Source organism: Lepisosteus platostomus, chromosome 17, assembly GCF_059453375.1.
Source record: "Lepisosteus platostomus isolate fLepPlt1 chromosome 17, fLepPlt1.hap1, whole genome shotgun sequence".
NCBI lineage: Eukaryota > Metazoa > Chordata > Actinopteri > Semionotiformes > Lepisosteidae > Lepisosteus > Lepisosteus platostomus.
Genome location: NC_142627.1, coordinates 23,775,902 through 23,797,447, shown reverse-complemented (window position 1 = coordinate 23,797,447; position 21,546 = coordinate 23,775,902). Strand labels below are relative to the sequence as shown.

Sequence of the window (21,546 nt, the reverse complement as noted above, 5' to 3'; positions counted from 1 at the left end):
CCAGAGCATATTTTACACTATAAAATAAAATAATTTTCAATCAGTTTCTAATAATAACTATAAATACAGGAAATAATAAAAGGATTAAAGATCTATTTTGTGTTTTATTTAGAGGTTCAGAATATGTTGTAATCACTAAGCATTAGAGCAACTGAAAGCCATGTGTCAGACAGACAATACTGAAGAGGTTGATTACAGAGAAGTATTCAGAAAAAACAACTACTACTAAAAAAACTTTACTACTCAGACTGTGAGCTACAGTGCTGCTAAACGTTTGTCTTTGAGAAAGTGTGGGAAATTAAATTAGTGGTGCACTATTCCATTAACGATCCGTGGTAGCTCAGACAGCAAGGGCGTCTGGCTCCTGACCAGAAGGTCCCAGGTAGGGGCAGGTGATGTAGCTCCAATTCATTCCAGACAGCTCCCAGTTCCACTCGGCCTGCTTTCCCAGTGAGTACTGGGGGTTAATCTTTCCGGGGGTAACAGGCCAGTTCACAGGTGTGATGCTGACCCCATCACCTCCGCCTCCAGTGTTGGATGGTTGAGAAACATGGTGGCTCTTGCCCCCCATTCCCCGTGGGCCTTTATTGCCCGAAAAGGGACCTAACTTAACTATTCCATTAAGAATTCTTTCTCAAGTTTACAGGGCTAAAGCTCATCCCCTTTTCTGTAGTTGAGCAAATGAGTGTACAAGCTTCACCCTGGGTGGGACAGTAGCCTATTGGCCCCAATAATGCTGGTAAGCACCATTTCTTTCAGCAGTGTGAAATTAAATCACTCAAAGTAAAGTGCACAACCAAGCTCAAGGACCCAACAGCAGTGTCTTCACTCAGTACGTTAATCCAAGACCATCTAGTAAAGAGTGCAGAGTGCTAGTCACTACTACACACTTCCTCTGACCCTCTCATTGTGATGTTATTAATATCTCTGGGGCATAAACGAGAACAGAAGAATCAAAACTAGCACAGTAGTGCTCTTTCTGTTCATAGCGGAAGCAGTTATCTCTTGCAATAGGATGTGTGTGCTTTGTTTTATGTGCTGTAATAAGTAAAGTAGTCCATATAATTATTAAGGTTAGTGATGCCTTCTTTGTGACACATGATGTGAAATTAAAGCAGATAAAACATGTCTAAAATAATTATATTTCATTTAAGAACGTAACTCTGTGCAGTATTAAATGCAGTTTTTTTGTATGAAAATTTTTTCACATTTGTATTCCTGATTGTCCATTACAAAAATCTGTTCTTTGTGCAAAAGCATATCTTAATGACTCTTCTAAACGGTCTTTTTCATGATAAATGATTAATTAGGCAATTTATGTTGAACTACTTGACACTGAGCTTTCATTGCAAATGTAGCATTCGTATTAATCATGACAAGTGCAGAATATGAAGCGGAATGACGGACTTAAATATTAAATGGGGAAATTTGTGCTGGTAAATATCTTTAATAAACTTCTATTTACCTGTTTTCCCATGTGTACGTCCACACCCAGTATCTTTCTGTAGCTACAGTAACGTGCAAAGCAGAGGAACAACAAACAGTTGGAAGGAGTTGAAGGTTACGGAAGGCATTTCCTATCTTCCAGTAAGTACTGCTTGCTTTGGATGTTTAATTGCTCTAAATATCAGCAGGGTCATGCCTTCCCTGTAGATCACATTTCCAAAAGGGGCTCGGGATAGAATCCTATCCTCTCAGCACACAGAACAGTGAGCCCATGGCACTTCATTATATCTAATATCCACAGTGCGTGTGAACCCCGTTTGTTAACCTCAGTGAGAGATGAAAAGCACAGACTGTACTGACATTTAGTTTTCCCCATGTATAAGTCATGCTGTTCTGCTTTTGCAATGTTAATAAGAACAATTCCTTCCATTTTGTAGAGCACGTTTCATCTCGGTGAACCGCAAAGCGTACATGTTCTTGTAGGAGGAGACCCAATTCATCCGCCCTTAGAGTGCAGCTCCCATCTGGGCAGCATCCGGCAGTCATAACGCACCGTTACTCAGCTGCAGGTGGTGAAGTGAAAAAATAATCTATCAAATGAGATAAGAGGGGTTCTTTAGGTAGATTACATTTTGTGCAAACCCAGATTGGAATTTAGGACAATGGGGCTAACACACTTAACTCATTTGAAATGTGCCTGGTGATCTTTACTGACTAAGTAGTCAGGACTTCAGTTTGACATGTCAGCCAAAGGATGGCACTTTAGTTGGGAAATTCTTATCTAGAATGAAGACTTGTCAGTCACCTCTTTTCAATCAGCAACACTACAGCAGACAGTTGCTTTTGTGTGCAGGTCTCCCATCCCACCACCAGCCCGCCTCGCTGAGCTTCTCAGACATGATGAGAACAAGCTACAAGCTGGTAAACTAACTGTCCTACATGTTCCGCTGGATGGTGATTTACCATCTTTGTTTTTCTTTCTACTGCTGTTTCCTTGGTTGCGGATATTGCTGTTCATTAAAAACGCTCCGATTCTGTCATGTTGTTTTTGTTGTATTTGGACACTTGCTGTACAGAAGCTCATCTGTCTTGTTATCCTTCTTTGAAACTCTGAGACGATATTAACAAGAGAAACTGTTAGGTTTGATATTTACAAGGAAAATCATTTTCATATGATTCATTAAGAAATAAGCCGTTTTCAAAATGTGTGGCTATGTGTGCAGTCACACAACTGCATATGTGCTACATTTTCAAGGTGCAAGTAGCAGGTGTTTCTTATTGTTTTACACACTGACTCACTTCTGCATTTCATTTGGACTTACATACAAATGTTCTTGCTCTTTCATCTTTTAGAAAATGGATTCAGTTTTGAAAGGTTTTGTTTTCCAGTAGCAGTAGCTGTCAGGCACTACATTTACCTTCCTATATCCCCTCATCATTTCATGTTTCAGGCATTCGGTGCAGAATGAACCGATTGTGAATTTAGAAATACATCGTTTTTATGTTCACTGTACATTCATCATGATGAATTTGTACTCTTCTATAGAATAAAACAAAAAGTTTTGTACAAAAGCTAGGCCAAGAAGACATTTTTCCAGGGCTGCGGAAGATTTGATTTAAATTGAGGCACACCTCATTGCTGAAAATCTGAAAAACAAAGGACCATTTCAGAGGCTGAGTACTGTCCAAATGTGAGTATACAGCAGTTAGATAATGTGAGTATTATTACTGAAATAACTGACTAATACCTAAAAGGACATTTTTAATGAATACTTAAGAGAAATCATTCCTTCACTGATGCTGGTAGTGGTTCTCCTACTGTTTATTCTTGCTGTCCACAGGAGCCAACACTCCGCTCCTCGGTTAAAACACTAAACATTGCTGTCTCCAGTCCTCATCCTCTTAAGAGAATAAACATTTAAGTTTCTGCAAATGTTTATCTCAAATAAGTAAACCACGTATAAAAATAAAGCTTCTTAAGAGAGTGTCAATAACTAAAATAAAGAACTACATTTAGTTTAAGTGAACTTCTGAGTCACTTGACCATCTATAAACCATACACTCATTAGCCTCGGGCAACTGCTGAAGTTAACTGTCCAGACGTTACCTTCTGTGAATGTAAGCAGAGAGACAAATTCAAACGTATGAAGTGGCACTTGAAGATTTTTCTGGGATCAAATTATTTAAGCTCATTCAACTGCACGCTGACAGCATCGACACCGCATAATCACTATCATCAAAATTTGCTCCAAAGTTAAATTCAAATTACCAACGAAAACAGTATGTTAAGGTTTGAGGTTTCTCACTTCACATTTCCTCTTATTGCTGTTCAGATACCCTTTCCATCCACCCGATGGAAATATGGATGACAGATCATTTTAAAGGGGTTGCAAAACGTTTGGTTGGTATCAACATTCAAGCCAGAAAGTTTATTTCCTCTCCGTTATAGCAAAAAGGCACAGAGGACAAGAGACCCCGACAGCAGGGAGCAGGTGATGGACAGCAGGTGCCCAGAGGAAATTAGAGGAGGTGCACAAGAATATCATGCTAAATAGAAAATTCAGAACTAGAGTCTACATACTTGACATTAATGAGAATTATTAAAACGATCCAACCTTGTATTTTATGTAACGACTGGAGCTAGATTATTTTATTTCAAGAATGAGTAAGAGTTTTATCTTACAGCAGGATTGTGCCTGCAGGGTGAGACCCAAATGATGTACACACCTCTACATTACCATTTTAGGAAAGATTATTTTGGTAAATTGTACAGATATTGCACCGAGTGTGATTTAATAAGTTAGACCAAGTACATATTCCTTCTCCCGTGTCCTCACTTGTACCCTACTTGTTTACTTATACTAATTTTATCTTCTGCTTATTAAAGGTTGACAGTCCTAATAAACCCATAACTATAAAACCATATAAATCATTCTATAAACATATTTCAATACCACAGTGTTGAAAAGAACACAGGTAAGAAAAGTCAAGGAATTTCAAACACATTTGGTCATTGTTGCTACTTAAAAATAGAAGATCCGTCTTTAATTCTGGTTACATTATAAGTCGGTTGCTATTCCTTCAAATTTTCCAGAAATAATTCAGCACAGTTATGAATGCGGAATTTGATAAAGGCACCAGAAACCTCTTTGAACTGTCAAGGTCACAGAATCTTTAAGCCTGTAGAGCTACAACAACTGAGGCCCTGGTGCCCCAACAGCAGCAGCTGTACGGTCGTGTTCTCACAACTTTGAAAAAACAATTTAACTCTGTTAGCCGTTCTCTCACCGTGTGGCCACTCTTCCCTGTGCCGTGAAAGAAAACTGCTTGCTTTTCCCTCTCCATCGTCCCTGAAGCAATAACAGTTCCACTCTGTTTATCCCACTACATGTTGGAATGCACTGCAGTTTTCACCTTCTTGGACTGAAGTCGATCATACTGCCCCAGTGATAACTTCAGAGTGGTGCAGGTTTCCATTTATAGATATACAAAAGCCACAAATAGCTCTCAGATTGCTGCCAGCTTGCAGCAGGCCGATAACAATAATTATTGCACTATCATCAGCTTCCGACACTTTGACAAAAGAGATATGAACAATAAGCCTCTAATATGTGTGATGTTTGCCGATATTTTTCTGAGCTTGAATGTAAGGTTCAGATGTGTCGTCAGAATCGTGCAAGATAAAAGGACCAGTCACTGAAGAGCTGCTGTGTTGCTAACATCTTGATGACTCAATTTAAGGGTCTCAACTCCATTAAATCCACAATGACATGATCAGATAGTGACATGCTCCTAACTTAAAGGTAGGGCCCTCCTCTCAGTTTGATATTACTAAAGCCATAAAGCACATTGACACCTGCTATTAATATCACAGTGATGTTTCCTGGTAACCACTTACAGTATTTAGTATTTGATTTACATCTTTAGCAGGTAATATCTAAATTATTCACAGGCCCACTGAGAGATTATCACTTCAATTTATTTGCAAACGTTCATACTGTATGTACATTGTTACGGATAGATATATACTGTATATAGTGAATATTATCCTGTAGGGGAAATTTGATTCCTTTATTAAAACAAATAGGAAATTTAAATCTAGTTCCCTCTGAATATGAATATATGAAGTTTGGTTAGCGGGCCAAGGAAAAGGCTATTTAGGCCTTGTAACAAAATAATCAAATTGTATTTTTGACCTATAGTACTTTGACTTCTGAGATTTATTGAAGAAAAATTAGTAGAATTCCATTGACAGAGGGACAGCTTTAGACATATGCAGCACACACTTTACAAACTAATTCTAGATATTTTTTCTACAGTTTATATATATATAGTGTGCATACTGTATATATGCAAAGGAACAAGTAAGAGGTTTATTTCATGCTGATAAGAGAAGAAAGAAAACACAATGTTTCGGCCGTGGAGCCTTCTTCACACCTGAAGAAAGCTCCATGGCTGAAAGTTTTTTTTTCTTCTCTTTTCAGCATGGAATAAACCTCTTACTTGTTCCTTTGCAGCCTACGCATGCTGACGCAGCTCCCCACCTGAAGTACTGTATATATTATTTGTAGGATACGGTATCCTATATTAAAATGGCTTGTGGATTACCAATTCATAGACAGCTGGTAGCAGTGGTAGTGATGGTAGTAGTAGTGGTGGTGGTGCGAGGAAACTGTTTGACCTGGAAGAAGGGGTGTCAGTCCCAGTGCACCGAATGAGCACAATGAAGGGACACCAGTTGACCTCTCCAGCATGACTTCAGAGGATAGGAGGAAACTGGAGAACCTGGAAAAATCCTGCAAAACCGAGAGAAACGATGCAAACTCCACCCAGAGTTTGAAATCCGGCGCAGGGCCCAGGAGCTGTGACGCAGCTGTGCTAACCACAGCTTCGTCTCGCTGGACCTCTGCTGCTTATCCAGCCACTGTCTCATTGCAGCATCCTGCCCATCCTGGCAAGCAATGGGCACACACACACACTCACACCAGGGCCAGTTTTTCCCTGAAGCCAATTAACCCACCAGTATGTCTTTGGACTGCAGGAGGAAACCAGAGCACCCAGAGGAAACCCACACAAATCCAGGGAGAGCATGCAAACTCCACACAGACAGCACCCCACGTCTGGAATTGAATCCAGGGCCCCAGCACTGCAGGGCATCGATGTGGTGCCCATCCCTCTATTCTATCGTGTCAGTAATATGCTCATTATTTGTCTTCTTATTTTGTGACTGCTTATAATATGCGTCAATGGAAGTGGCTTCCAGTGTGGGATAAAATCCTGCTTTTCACTGCTACACGACGGCACTCTGTATGAATTATTCCAACCAACAGAGGCTATACATCCTGGAAGCACAGCAACTTGAGATAGAAAATTGAGAACAGTTCTAACATGATGATGTTGGCTTAAAATATGCACTAACAGTCCTGAAAAGAAACTATGGGCAAACTTGTAAATCAATCAGAATTAATTCACAAATTCAACTGTAGTCTGTACATTGACAGCTTAACTGTGTGTAAACATAGTGAAATATCATTATGTTACCACAACAGAAAAGATAACAAAAGTGTTTGCTTCTGCTTTGTGAGGCTTGTTTCCTTCTATCTGATCCTAATAAACATAAACAAAAGTGTCTTGTTGTTTTAGAAATTATAACAAATGTTGCTTAATAATATCCCAGTCCTCTTGTGCTGCATTCTGCTGCTCCAGTTGCATCTTCACCCAAGAACGCCCTTCACGCAAGAACAGAATCCATGTCGAGCAGCTTCGGGTATCAGTGTCCCTAAGGCAGCCCGTATATGAATGCTATAGTTCAATTCTAGCATCATCAATAAAAATAGTAAGTAAATGTTCCCTTTTTCAGAGAAGTTCAAAATAATGAATCATAAATGTTTTGGACTATGCTCAGCAGCCTATTTACCTTCTGGGACTCGTGCGTACAAGCTGAAAGCGGAGCTGAGCAGGGGATGTCTAATCCCAGAAAGAGTCACATTCCGGTTTCCCACTGCAGCTGCTGCTGCCCGTCTCCGCTCGGCCTCGGCTGCCCAAGGGTACGACGGGCAGCTCTGAGGCTGTAGCGCTGGCATGACAGTCATCCCTGACAGCGAGAGTCTCTGAAACACTGCTCTCGCCTTTTCCCTCTGTCAACGTCCCTCATGCCCAATTAGACACCCAGTGCCCAGAGAAACCAGCCAGGAAACGTGGAGAAACACACAAATGCTCAAGACTCAAACCTTGAACTTCTTACAAGCACATCCTAGTGTATAACACTTTCATTTTTTGATAGCACTTTTTTGTGCATATGAAATATTATTAAACAACTGAAGTATCTACAGTACTAATGTGTCCTTATGCTTAAATCCTGAATAAGTTTCATGTCTCATTCTTTAACAATTGGGTTTGCGGGGTAGAATTGCCTAATCATATTAATATATTCATACAATAATTCAAGGCAATTCGCGATTGCTATGAGGCCTATGATTCTGGCAGGCATCTGTACTGGAATAATCTATGCAATGATGACAAAGGAAGGAGGGAGTCGATACATTTACATCATGAGCCCTACCACAACACCCATCATTATACAGAATCTCTGCTGCTAAAGAGCAACTCTGTGATTGTAACATTACATTGCAACAGCAAAAACACACCCACCGGCTCCCTAGAACATTCACCACAGACACGTCTTGAGAAGACATATATTTAGAGCACAAACTGTGGGCAACAAACTTTTTGTGCAAATACCTGGTTAATCACAATCATTTCAGCGGGAAATTACAGTAATATAATATTACCTACGTGAACCGTGAGGATTAAAGATCCAAACAATACAGAGCACTATGTATTGTAGGTACTGTATTTTCTTATTTCAAATTGCCAGTTGTTTTTGGCACTCAAACGCACTTTCAAATAGCCAATTGTGTGTCCATGTGTTTTTCCATTTCAACTCACAGCTTCAAATTCATTGACCACACACAGCTCAGAACAAGGGAGTGTAGGCAGACTTCTCCAACACACTCACTTTGGAGACATTCATCTTTTCACATGCTGTATCACAGGCAATACAGCCCAGGCTTGAACCCATGACCACAGAGCTCAACCTACATCCGGGCAAGCCTTTTTAACTGCTTGAGCCACTTGGAAGGACTTAATGAAAGATCCAGAGTGAATAAATGTTTTTCCTTGACTGTATATTCCTAGGTTTAGTTTTATTGCTCCAGTGTATAGTTGCTATTGTTGTATAGTGTTGACTATACAGTAGTTGGAAGCAGGGTGTAAAAAGTTAAGCCTTGCTTTGCACCTGTACGTCTGAGTAGACATGGGACAATTTTCTTCCCCTTAAAACGGATGTCTGGCTGTATATGGATGGGTGAATCCAGCCAAGTGTGGTGGCATTCCAGTGAAAGAAATGGGCAGTTCGTGTAGATAATTAAGAGAAACAGTCTTGAGTGGGAGTTCATCTGTTCTGGCTCTTCTGGTGAATTTCTGAAGAGTTGACCCACAAGAGATGAAGAGGAACTGAGAAGACTTGGCTAACAATGCTGGTTTATGGGCCTGAGCAGGCTTCTCCAAAAGAGTGGTACATCAGAGAAGCCTGGAGGGGCCCTACACACCAAAGACAGAACCCCTTCATGTGCACTTCAAATCGGGTGACATGCCACAATATTGGGCCAGCATTTATTACACCTGGATTCTCAGTGTGGATATCTTAATTTACATACTGGGAAGAAAAATAGTGCAGCAGTTGCTCAACATCTAAAACTTCATTTGAATTTTAAACACAAAAGATTAGGACGAAAGGCTGATGTTCCTGCTCAATTTTGGGACTTTGGGATTTAGAGTGAGTTTTTTCTCCTTCCACCAATTGCTTTTTCATGCCTTCTGTTTTAAGTAAATTCTGACCATTTTTCACTCAGGCACCGAAATGCCACACAGAAATAATTGCAGTCTATTTTCTGTTTGAAGCTCCTTCCTTGCAAGGTCAGCCCAAGAAGAGAACTAAAAAGTTGTCTTGAAGTTTTTGGGGAAAAGTCTCACACAGCCAAGCCACTGCTGAATGCTCATGTGTAGCAGAAAGAAGCTGCTTTTAAGTTCTCCCTGCCTACATGAGTGAGTGAGGTGATGGCTGAACTGGTGGGAACCAGAAAACCACTCAACAAGCAAAACTTTCATTTGTTTTATAGCTTTTGAATATAACAGACCCAAATAAGGTGAAATATTGTTTATCTACTTGAAAATGTGATTAATTTCAAAATGCAGAAACTAAGTTAAATTCTTAAGAAAATGTTTCAGAAATACATTTACATGTTATATCACAAAATTCAAACTTCAATACAGCCACTCATTGCAACTGCATTCTGGCATAGTCTTTTCTCATAGTCCTTCATACAGTATGTACACATCCCCAGTTCTAGTAATTCTAGTTCTCTGTTAATGTTATAAGAAAAAAATATTTTGCTTTTTGCACTTTGCTAGTGGCTCAGCCGTATGTTCTACAATACACAGTGGTGATAAAATACTGCAAATACTGCAGGAAGTTTGTTGGAAAAAAAACAGTCATTCTTTCAAGACGTGAGTCATTTAATGAGCAATATACTGTAAGCATGATAGTTGGATTAACAACATTTTTTTACCAAGTACAATAGTACAAAGAACAGTAAGGCTTGGATCAGTGCATATCTGAAAATACAAAAATTATTTTATACAAAAAATGTTTTTGTGTATATTTATATACTTACATATGAAGTTTTATTCATTATTCAATATGGGCTACATCATCTTCTACTTTTTTTAAAGAGAATTAAATCGGTGCAAAGAAATACTCATTTCAATTTTTCATAAGATCTTAGGACAGATTTCTCGGCAATTATTCAAACAGACACCGAAAACTGGATGCATAATCTCTTACAAATAAATTACAAACATTTTTCAGATCTCTCTGCACATAATGCTACTGATGTTACTTGCTGCTGTCGCAGAAAAGTATATTCTCCACAGTTCGTGGTGGACGACACATACTTCTTTTTAAATTCTTTCGATGGTAGTCTCTGAAACATCCACCTGAAAAATTCTGTTAAAACGCATTTAAAGGGTGACAGTGTGAACATTTTTAAAGTTACTTTAAATTGTACAAACTACAAATAAAGCAGCTTTTTCTTTATAACATTTGGATTCAGTCTAGGTAGGCAATTTCCATATCCAAGCCACAGTTGCCTATCAAGCTGAAGCTTATCCCAGTCTCCATGGTGCTGGGCAGACAAAAGAGCACGTGACTCTCCTGCCTGGACACCACACCCAGCGGGTCTCCTCCATTTCTACAGCTGGGTGAACTGGAGCAACTGGGGTACAGCACCTCACACCAGACGACAGCAGCATCTGCAGTGGTTACTTGAACCCACAACCTATCAGTCGTGGGGTTACCCACTACGCTACCCCACTCCCCAGTTCAGTGTAAAAGAGAAGAAAATAAAAAAGAAGCACTTCTTAGACGCTGCGCGTGCACACAGTATCTTGCTCTTTGTGCCTCTAGGGAAGGTAGAACACACTAGTAGAGCAGCCTGAAGACGTCTGATTGTCTGCGCTGTCTAATTCATCGGGTTCTTCTTCCACGGGGTCTTGTGTTAACTGTTCAACATCTTCATCCGAGGTAGAAGGATGGGTGAGGATAATGCGAGGTATCTTGGGAATGACAGTTAAGGGAGGTGGATGGGGAGAGGAATTGGAAAAAAGACATTAAAAACGGTTTACAGTGTGTTCGTCCTCCAGCAGTGTCAAGTGCAGACAAGAAAACTGTGTTTGCTCAGGAGATGAAATATGGAAATAAAACTGACAGTGACGGATGATGACAGGCTTCTGTGGAATCAGAGGAAAATAAATAAGAGCTGCAGCAGATTGCACGTGGAGAAAGAATACTGAACCCAGAAATGTTTTTGGCTTTAGAAGAATGAATAACATTATCTGATCTCTGTCTGCATTTATAAAAAGCACAGTGCCAAAAATAACAAAATGCCTTTCATTATTCCGTAGATGATTGATTAAAATGTTAATAAATGCTGCTTTTGCATAGAAGTTCACATGAGCACAAAATAGGATAGCTTATAGTGGCTGTCTGAATTCCTTGTACAGTAGTTACCCTTTATAGCAGTGACACAAAGAGCTGCTTGAAAGTACGTGAGCCCTTCATCTTTCATATGTCTTAGATAAATTATCTTAAAAAACCTTTTATCTGACTTCTAATATTTACTGAAAATAACCCAAATAATGGACACACATATGAAAATATATGTTGCTTTGTAATTCATTAAAAAACATTTATTTAACAGAAACTCAATGATCCCTGTGTGCAAATGTAAGTTCAGTAAGCAGTGGCACATCCTTTAGCAGCTCTGACAGCAACCAAACATGTCCTATAGTAACTAATCAGTCGCTCGCATCTCCTCTGAGGAATTTTTGTCCTTTCTTCCTTACAAAACTCCTTTAGAATTATTGGCTCTCTTGCATGAACAGCTTCAGGTCTTTCCACAACATTTCTATCAGGATGAGATCTGGACTTCGATTATGTCATTCCAAAACATGAAATTTCATCCTTTTAATCCACTTTGGTCATTTTGCTGGAATGTTTCGGGTCACTGTCCTACTGGAGGAAACATTTTCAGGCTCAGCGTCAACTCACAGACAGAGGACCCAACGTTCTCCACCAGAATATTGTGGTGTGACCAACAAGCCTAGTTTAGTGGTACAGTAGGTTCAATTTTAGACATATCTGTCCAAAAAACACTCTTCCAAACTTCTACACGATCATCCCAATGGTCTTTTGCAAACTTCAGATGATTGTTTTTTGAGAGCGAGGGTCTTGAGAGGAGCCCGCCCTCCCACGGATGCCTTCAGCTTGTGCCGTGCTGTTCAGGTGTGACCATGGACATCAGCTGCAGCAGGAGGGGACTTGTGATCCCGGAACGTGGTTCTGGGGTTGTTCTGGACATCCTAAAGGAGTTTTTTTATTGCTCTGTGGGATCATTTCGATAGACATCCACATCTAGGTCAAGTCACCAAGGTCTTAAATGTTCTCCATTGGTGTCTTGCAGTAGACTGATTCCAAACTGCTTCGCTATGGTTTTATAATCTCTCCAGACTGCTGAGCACTTTCCTCTAAACAATACATAGAATATGTGGATATAAACCCTTTCTTTTAGAAAATTAAGTGTTAGTTTTGATAGACAAGGATTTCATAGTATAAATGTGAAAAACTACAAACTTTCAAGCAGCACTACACTTTCTCAGACACTTCATGTAAATGAAAATGTGTAAAAAACACACCGGTGTGTGTATCTCTTCAGGGGTATGAAGTCAGTGCAGATCCGTTTTAGAAAATTAAAATCTGTGCTTTGTAACAGGGACAGTAAGTTTAAATTTCAAGAAACAAGTCCTCAAATCCCAAACTACCGTGAATTTGTGAGTCCAAACTATTCCCTTTTTAAATTAACTTTCTCTTACAAGGCTTTAAAAGAAAATCACACACCTTACATAGATACTATACTGTATGTATATTCTCCTAACAGGGCAGGATTAATAATTAGTCAAATGTAAAGACTGAAAAACACAAAATGAAACATAGAAAGGTATATAATGTATAATGTCCATATAATGGACATGCTGTTTTAAATGTTTTTATTATAATAATCCTGTTCAATTGCAGGTTTAAGGTCTGATTTCTTAAACATGTAATTCATATAATCTCAACATTATTTTCAGTTTACTTACTGTCATGGTATTCTGTACTGATGGGAACACATTATTTTGGAAGGCTGCTTCCGTGTCACTTGCAATTCTGCTCTGGTCCTCCTCAGACTCAGAGAGACCCTGGAAAGCACAACAGGACATTAATGTTGTACATTGGACAGGAAAGAACTCACCGGGCTGATGAAACATTCGCCAAGCACAGAGCCTGTGTCTCCGCCTGGTGGTCAGGAAGCGCATTGCTTTTTAAGTCCACGTGACTGCTGAAATGCAAGGTGGTTAGAAAGTGAACACAACAAGGTGGCCAATATCAGTGTGGTCAATTAACTAGTCTGTGACTCTTCTGATTATAACAGGGACGCCCGTGCCAAGAGCTGACGATCCAGACTGCTGCAGGTTTTCTAGTTCTGTTAACAGTTAACTATAACACATGCAATCAAGGAATTAGTTCAGTTGGGAAATCAATAGCACGAATGAAATTAAAACCAAATATATTTCTGGCTTTTCAGAACCATTTGAACGGGATTCTTTCACAAAACATCTGTACTGTGCAGTGATTTCCCCCTTCTTTATTTCTGATTTATTTTAATTTTCTGCCTTTTTTCTCCCAGGTCGGTAAATTGAGGTTTGAACCACTGCAATAAAGACAGACACTGTGACTCTCGCTGGCCAACACTGTATTAAAGATGAATCAAAGACATTTGTATAGAGGTCATTTTCCTTAATCTCACATACAGGTATGCTTTAGAGTTGTTTTTTTAAACCAATAAATGGAAATCCCTATATAAAATAACATTTAAAGTTTCTAATAATAACAAATGTGGCAGGGTGGCACTATGATTGGCATTGCTGTACTGGGGCCCTGGGTTCAGTTCCAGACTGGGCTGTTGTCTGTGTGTAGTTGCTACCCCAAATCTAACCCATTCAGAACAATAATCTAAATGTTGTATAGATTTTACTGGCATTTCCTGCGATCAAATTATTATAATACCGTGAAACTGTTGGCCTTTCAAATTTCAAATTTCATTCATCTGTATCCATCTGCATGAATCAATACTGAAAACGCCGCACCTATCTGGGAGACCAGCACATTCGAGGGGCAGCCGTGTCTGTGTGCTTCAGCTGAAAGGGTAGTGCAGGACAGGTTCATTCCATGCTGAACAGCATAAAAGAGAAACACAAAGCTTGCAGCTCTACAGAATGGAATTAACCTGTGCTTGTTCCCTCTTACCTGGGAGAGTATCAGCCTCACACCTTGTTTGTCAAATAACGAAAGTGTGAAACAACACAAAGATTAACAAGCTCTGTAATGAAACAGGAGGCCTTTCGAGAAGCAGTGCGGTATATACTGACCGAGCCATTCCCATTGCAGACAGGAGTCTCCTTCATTTCGGATAGGCTGTGCTCTAAGCCCAGCTCCCTCCTCTGTGGAGAGCGCTGCTCACTGCACTTTCTGCCTTTGATGCTTTCGGTCTCCTGCACACTGGCGCTGTCTAAGCCGTGTGCTCTCTGTCGCAGCACAGTCATCTTGATGCAACTCCCAGCATTCCTCAGGGTGCTCACAGCTTCATGGTGGGAGACAGTCTGCATATTCACACCGTTCACCTGCACAGCACAAAAAAGCCATTTACCCCCGTAGTTCCTCTCCACTTCAGGTAGGGAGGGGTAGGTCGGAGATCAGGTCAAGGGCGGTGGTTCTTGTTATCCTTACTGTTATGGGTGAGGCTGGGTGTTTGGCTTGAGCTAGGGTCAGGATTGAGTTTACCCACTAGAGTATACCTCCCTTTGCTATTCCAGCCTCACACCGGAGAATGATGTCTTCTCTTTGTGGCCGTTGTCACATGTTGTCTTATAAATATGGAGACTTAAAGTGCAGTAGCCACTCCTTAATGTTTCACATTGTGTCCGTGAAAGGATTTTTGTTTCAAAGAAAGAGACTGATAAAAGACAGAAAATTGAAACCCCATCGTCTAAAAAGAGAGAACTTGAAAAGTGTGCACTTTTCCATAATTATGCTGATATTTCCAGATTTATTGTTTTATAGTCCTCTTAACTGCTGATCAGATTCCTGCTAGAATGCTATCACAGAGCAAACTGCACTTTGCATTTTTCTAAATTTTAAATTTGGTTCTGATTTATACTGCCGCTTAGTGCTCCAGTGTAGACCTGCAACCTGGAGGTGTTGAAAAGAAGACCAGATCAGAAGACAAAGCTCGAGAAAGTTTCTTAATATTGTACAACAATACACAGGCAGCAAAAAATCAAGATTTAAAATGGGAAGCCAGGAAGCTAAACTTGTCCTGACATGGAAACTTCAATGAAAATCACCTGTCTAAACTATACAAAATCAAATGCAAACGTTTTTTTAAAAGAAAATCTATAGTAACACAATTAATTGCTGTGAATCCCATCTGGAACATGAGTTAAAGCCCTAAGTTCCTTTAAATCATTCTTGGATAATAACCCCAGCAAAGAAATTGCTGTTTAATGGGTTATACCCCAGTTTAAGGGGCTACAGACTCAAAGCACTGGATCCTGACACCCTGAGTCCTCGCGTCAGTGTGGGTTATAGATCTTCCTCCCTGTACTGTACCTCCAGCAGTCGGTCTCCTACACGGACTCCAGCCCTTTCTGCTGGGCCTCCCTTTGAAACTCTGGAAATGAAAATCCCCTGGGAAAGAAAAGGGAAAAGAGGACAGATTTCTGTCTGCACACTTGGTATAAAGTCCGGTGGAATAAATAACACCGGTCCTAGACATTTAAATTCATATTCAAGCACAGTACAAGTTTGGGTTCAGCTCTGTTTATCCCAATGACTGTAAGACACGTGAATGTGCAGTATGGCTGAACGGGACACCAGTCCCTCGCAGGGCGCACACACACACACCAAAGCCATTATTCCAGAAGTTCATGAACCTACAGTACCAGTATGTAGCTTAATACTACAGGGAGAACCCGGGGGGACCATACAAACTCCACACAGAACTAAACCCAGGGCCCCAGGTCGTGTGCACGTTTTGCTGCAACTCTTCGCAAATCCAGTCTTCCCCATTTGTAATAGAATCGTGTTCTCTGGTCAGTACGCACGCGAGATCACACTCACCTCATCGTTTTCTTTATAAGGCGCTGATCCCTTTCCTCCTGCAATGCTTATGCCAAGACTTCCTCTCTGACTGCACACTTTAATCTGCAGCTAGGACAAAGCAGTGACAACCATGATCATAGGTAAATGGCAAGTTCATTTTAGATTGGATTTCACTTTAGTCTTATATATTCAGCCAAGCATTTTAGCTCTCCATGTGTACTAGAATACATTCATTTTAACACCAAGATTTGATCTCTGAATGCCTGTAAGCAAACATCAAAGTCAAATGGCAATTTTAAAGAACTGGATCTTACCTTTAGCGGCACTTTCGAAGTTGGTTTGTCTGCAGGGCCTCTCTCTGGAAACCCCCCTTGGCCATTCTTTTCTGCAGCTGCACTGCATGCTGGGACAGGGGAGGGTGATCTGCGATTGCCGAGGCCCCCGGGAAAGGCTCGGGGTTTCGGAATTCTTCGGTTTTCCCGGTGATCTCCTTTGTGGTGCCTGTGCCTCTTCGGCCCATATTCCGGATCCGAAAAACTCAAAGAGAAATTGGCAGCTGCATCCTACGGTGGGAGTCAGCGTGTGAGGGGAGGCAGGAGAGAGTGGAAAAAAGAGCAGCGTGAATTTATTCTCAAGACTAATCCTTTCAAATCCTCAATTGTCAGGACATATCAGTAAAGAGGATTTGCTGTTGTAGATTAAATAGTTTTTTATTAACATTAATAATAATAATGTATTATTTTCCCTAGGGACTCCATTTGTTTAGAAGTAATGGTCTTGTTTTCCATTGATCTCCAGATAGTGACAGCATGGTTCTAAGGCACTGAAAGCCTTTAATGATTCTTACAGAACAAACAGGAGGCTTGATGTGGATATAATATTCACTGAAAAGAAATCTACAAAAGCACGCAGATCTTAAGAGAAAAGGTTGCATCAGAAAAATAATTAAATGACAAGTTGGCTTCACTGTTCACTACCATGACAGTCACCCATTAAAAAGGAGGTACTTGCATTTCTTTTAAGGCTTTCCATTCAATCTTTTTCATAGCTACCATTTTTATTCAAAAATAACTTCAGTGTTGTTCTCCGTGTTTCATTGCTTGGGCACAGTGGTAATATCATCAGAATTTCATGTGTTGTTCCAATAGTCAAAGTGATACGTTCTGCTGTGGGAAGATATTTTTGTTGACTTTATTTGCTGCAGCCCTTCCTGTCCATTAAGGCGATGACAATAATCATATCTGCAGACTCGCGGACGCAGCCTAAACCCTACACAGTCTAAACCCAAGCGATGAGCATGACCACGGCCTGCCTTACTTCTTCAGTCTGATTTTCAATTTCCTCCGCCTCCTGCTCAGGACTGGAGCAGTAGCCTCTGGCCCTGTCACTGACAGGGAAGAGTCTGAGAGAATGGCCTCCGTATAAACGCTCTTTTCCAGAAAGAGAAGCCCAGCGGATTCCTGACATGTTCCAGCTGTGACTGCTGCAGTTTGACGAGACTTTAGAAATGGTGTTTTTACACCCCTGTAGGTACAAAATACAAGGTGTTGCTGAAGCTTTATGTTTCGACACTGGACGTAACAGTCCGTACACAGTTTAATATTTTATGCAACTATAAATATATTTACAGAAACTAAAACAAGAGGGATTGCACAAAATGACGTGTGATGATGAAATATGATGTCAAGGAGTTTCCCTTTAGATCAGATGTCCCCTTCTTCATACAGGCCACCCTACCATCATCATCAGCTGTGTGTGGAACTACGTCAGGCTCATAGTCTAACATCTGTGGAATTGGGACATAATTAGTATATAATTAGAATTAATTATAATTTCATTTTCCTGGTCTTTTGTTAAACTATAGATAACATTATTTAACATTATTTAAGCTAAAAAAACTATAGTTAGATAAAATAGCAGAATAATTTAGCATGGTGCAGTTAATATGCAGGGAGGTGCACTTTGCGCAAAGCCGCCTGTCACTTACAAAGAATACCATGGAAACCATGGTCAAGCTACAAGTGTCCTTTGTCACTCTCCAAACAATGTTTCCAAATATAAACCAATCACCAAATCACAGCGACCTTTGAAAAGAGGCACAGCTGTTTTTAAAAACACTTCAGATTATTTGCATTCTATTTTGTGATCAAATGGGACAACAAATTTGGATTTTTGTACAATTTGAAATGAAAGGTTTCTTTCCTTCTGGTTCCAACAACATCCACAGGCACTATTTTGGTCCAGTCTGGTGTTTGTTACAAGATGTATGATTAAGCATAAATACAGTTTTAATATTTATTTTCGGTCCTAGTTTATTACATTTGGTGTTTATGTGCATTGGAATTCTTCATAACATGTGATTTACTGTATTATGCTGTTGTTGAATTTTTTTTTTGCAATATCTTTGTATTTGTTATATTATATGATTGTTTTTATTGTTCAGAGAGCAAGTAATTTTGGATAAAAATGACAGATACATAAATAACAGAATCAGTGGTGTTAAAGACAGATGTGTCCTGCCTTGCACCTGTTGCTTGCTGGGCTAGACTCCAGCTTCCTCAGGACCCTGCATTGGTTAGAAAATGGATGTATGGGTGGATTATTTTAATTTAATAAATTGTGATTGTTACACTTTCAAAGATGAAAGGAAGAAAAGTCGGAATGTAAATACTTGTACAACCACAGAAGAATCACCAGCGATGGCTCTTTCAAACAGCAACAGTTGACTATACAGGCATTTGCTTCTTGCACATCAGGTGAGAGAATATGCTGAGCAGTATACTTCTGCTAAAGAATTACTTCATACACACTTATCTAGGTTAGTTATCGACTTTTAATAGCAATTACAAATATGAAGCACGTAATTACCATCAATATTTCAGAAAAGCTGATATGAAGAATAAAAATATCATCCTGCTTTTCTTAAAAAACCTTTTTGCAATACATCTTTGCATTCTTTAAGACAATGAACACTTGAACAGTTCAAAGACTATTTTGTTTAAAAAATATAAATGTCTCCATTAAAAAATTCAATGAAGAAGACCTGAAAATTTCTAACTGTAAATAAAAGTTTAATTTTTCTATGAACGTATATTTATTTCAAACATTTTAAAACAAATTAAAGCATTTAGGCACAAATACAAGATACTATTTCACAAAAAGGCCTGGAGAACAACATAAGTGTGAATGTATAATAGCCACTAATACAGCAGCATAAACACCAATATTGAAACAACTAGCAAAACTGAGCTAATTATACAGTAGGAAAAAATTGTATGGACACAGTATTTATGACACAGGCCATGAGCAAAAAAGATCGATTGGTCAGGTAACATTTTTCAGTCACCTCATGATATACTGTTCTAATTCTTCACAATCATTAGCCAACATCTTCCAAAGAAAACATCCCAAAGGCTCTCTTGAAATAGAGATTTAAGAGGAAAATGAAGTATAGAATTTCACATTGAGGGCAGACAGAATTAGAGAGAGGATATGCTTAAGCTTATGTGGCTGGCTAGCATGCGGAACGTTCTGGATTTTCCGCTGGTTTTAGATTAGGGTTTGTATCATATTTAGGTCACACGATGCAAAGTCAGTTGTCCACTTATCCAGAAAAATGCACACCACAGAACCAAGCCACAAGGCAGCATAAGGAATCCCAGATTTGGGCTCTTTTTGAAAGATCTTTGAAGTTGAAGCTCTATGAAGACTGAAAGTACTGCAGTCTGCTCTGAAGTCATTCTTTAAACATAAACATCACTCAGAAATACAGCTAATAACATTGTGCACTACAAAGAGACAATGGATTCTGACACCCTATTCACACTGTAAATGGAGTATGGCCCAATTAAGAGTATAACTGAGCAGCAAAACAGGCAGTTTAATTGAGGCACTATCTTAAAACTAATATGCCAGTGAATCAGAAGGAGTTAGCAAATTCTTTAACTGATTTTATATCATACCTATGAGTTCAGAATAATGAAAATGCAATAAAACTATAAGGAGTCTTTCAGCTTTAACCTTGAAAGTTATTATGCTACTTGAGTCACTAATCCAGGAATTCACCACTCTCCATAACAGTCCAATTACTGTATGTCCCTTATAAATGGGTAAATATAAACTTGTAAAGTGTCCATTAACAACGAGGGACTGTTAGCAGTTTTTTTTTTTACAAAACAGAAGACAAACAAAACAAACCTTTGAAACCCGGAGATCAGAATGCTTTGACTTTTCTTCTTCAGGACAGGACACACAAGGAGACACACTCTCAAGAGTTTTTGTCACAGTGGTTTCAATACACATGTTCATTATATAACACACATTCTTGCAGCGAAAGGCGAGCATGAGCTCAGCCTGCAAAGGGAGACAGATGAGGAGTGATGAAGTACATGCAGGACACTGGAGCAGCGCTGGAGGAACAAGGCAGTGACATCAGAAAAGGAGCAAGTGGAGCACAGAAAAAACCCTGGCGCTGAGCAGACCATAGAGGAAATTCTTGGAAACCAGAGCCATGGTTCTTTACTAAAATTTTGATCTAAGGAAGTGAGGTCATAGGTATCTGTGTAAGGTGCGTCTGTCACAGCGATGTCACTTCCTGGGACTCTCAATAGTGCTTAAACTCAGCTCCCCGTTTCACAAGAGAGGTTGTTAAACAGGGGGGGTTTAATCCTGGGCTGGTTGGGTTAAACCTGAAACAGGAATTTGAATCTGGTGGGGGGGGGGAGGTGGGCACAGCAGATGATTAAATTAACTTCTTTTTTCGAAAGACAAACCACCCACACATGATGTGCTGACTAACGTGTTCCTGCCTGTGCACCACACTCCAGTGGAAGACCAAGCGAAAGTGTTGAAAGAGGAATGCATTATGGCTTTGGTAGATTAAAAATAGGCAATATCGTCCATTGTATTGTGAGGCAAAAAAGGAGAAAGCTCTGAGAATAAAAGAACTAGGATGGATTTAGTTGAGTGGGTAACTTTCAGGGATAGTAGACACAGGCCACAGCCTTCCTTGAATTTTTTTTTAAATCAGAGGATAAATTTGACCTCTAGTTCTTAAGAGATTATTATACATTAATGTGGAAAAATATATATTACTTGGAAGATCTGTAAGTGAGCCCCACAGACTTCACACCACAATGGATAGTAATATGACTTTTTCATAGCATATCTGTGATTACTGCCCATCCACACTACTCTGGCTAGAAACACGTATGTCATCTGAAAACAAGAAGGGAAAGAAGAATAACAAAAGCCAACTAATGGATTCTTAAGGAATAATGAAT

General features: G+C 39.7%; 2 protein-coding genes across 12 annotated transcripts in view; both read right to left on the bottom strand.

The window, feature by feature from the left end:
• Window positions 1–5,144, bottom strand: part of mlip (muscular LMNA-interacting protein) — a 50,854-nt gene extending 45,710 nt beyond the window's left edge. For 2 of the 11 annotated variants that reach the window (XR_015927978.1, XM_088610461.1), the window contains exon 1: window positions 4,735–5,144. Coding sequence is in view for 9 of the 11 variants with exons in the window: in XM_088610461.1 (XP_088466587.1) it covers window positions 4,735–4,791 (57 nt within the window). In the remaining 2 variants the exon portion in view is untranslated. The remainder of the gene's footprint in view (window positions 1–4,734) is intronic. The other 9 variants (XR_015927979.1, XM_088610464.1, XM_088610463.1 and 6 more) reach the window with 8 other exon arrangements.
• A 4,505-nt stretch (window positions 5,145–9,649) lies between these two features.
• On the bottom strand, window positions 9,650–21,414 carry LOC148646429 (uncharacterized). The gene is made up of 8 exons (XM_088610469.1): window positions 20,462–21,414; window positions 17,582–17,788; window positions 16,579–16,827; window positions 16,283–16,372; window positions 15,773–15,850; window positions 14,533–14,784; window positions 13,204–13,302; window positions 9,650–11,121 (listed from the first exon to the last, which is right to left on the bottom strand). The coding sequence occupies exons 1-8, from the start codon at window positions 20,606–20,608 to the stop codon at window positions 10,969–10,971; spliced, it is 1,275 nt and encodes a 424-aa protein (XP_088466595.1). The 5' UTR covers window positions 20,609–21,414; the 3' UTR covers window positions 9,650–10,968.
• Between the last annotated feature and the right edge of the window lie 132 nt (window positions 21,415–21,546).

Excerpts from the sequence above, each read along its gene's own strand:
- LOC148646429 (XM_088610469.1), bottom strand. The coding sequence starts at position 20,608 with ATGCTCGCCTTTCGCTGCAAGAATGTGTGTTATATAATGAACATGTGT. Across the intron at positions 16,373-16,578 it reads CTTCGAAAGTGCCGCTAAAG|CTGCAGATTAAAGTGTGCAG; the intron begins GTAAGATCCAGT and ends GCTTTGTCCTAG. Across the intron at positions 13,303-14,532 it reads TCTGCAATGGGAATGGCTCG|GGTCTCTCTGAGTCTGAGGA; the intron begins GTCAGTATATAC and ends TGTGCTTTCCAG.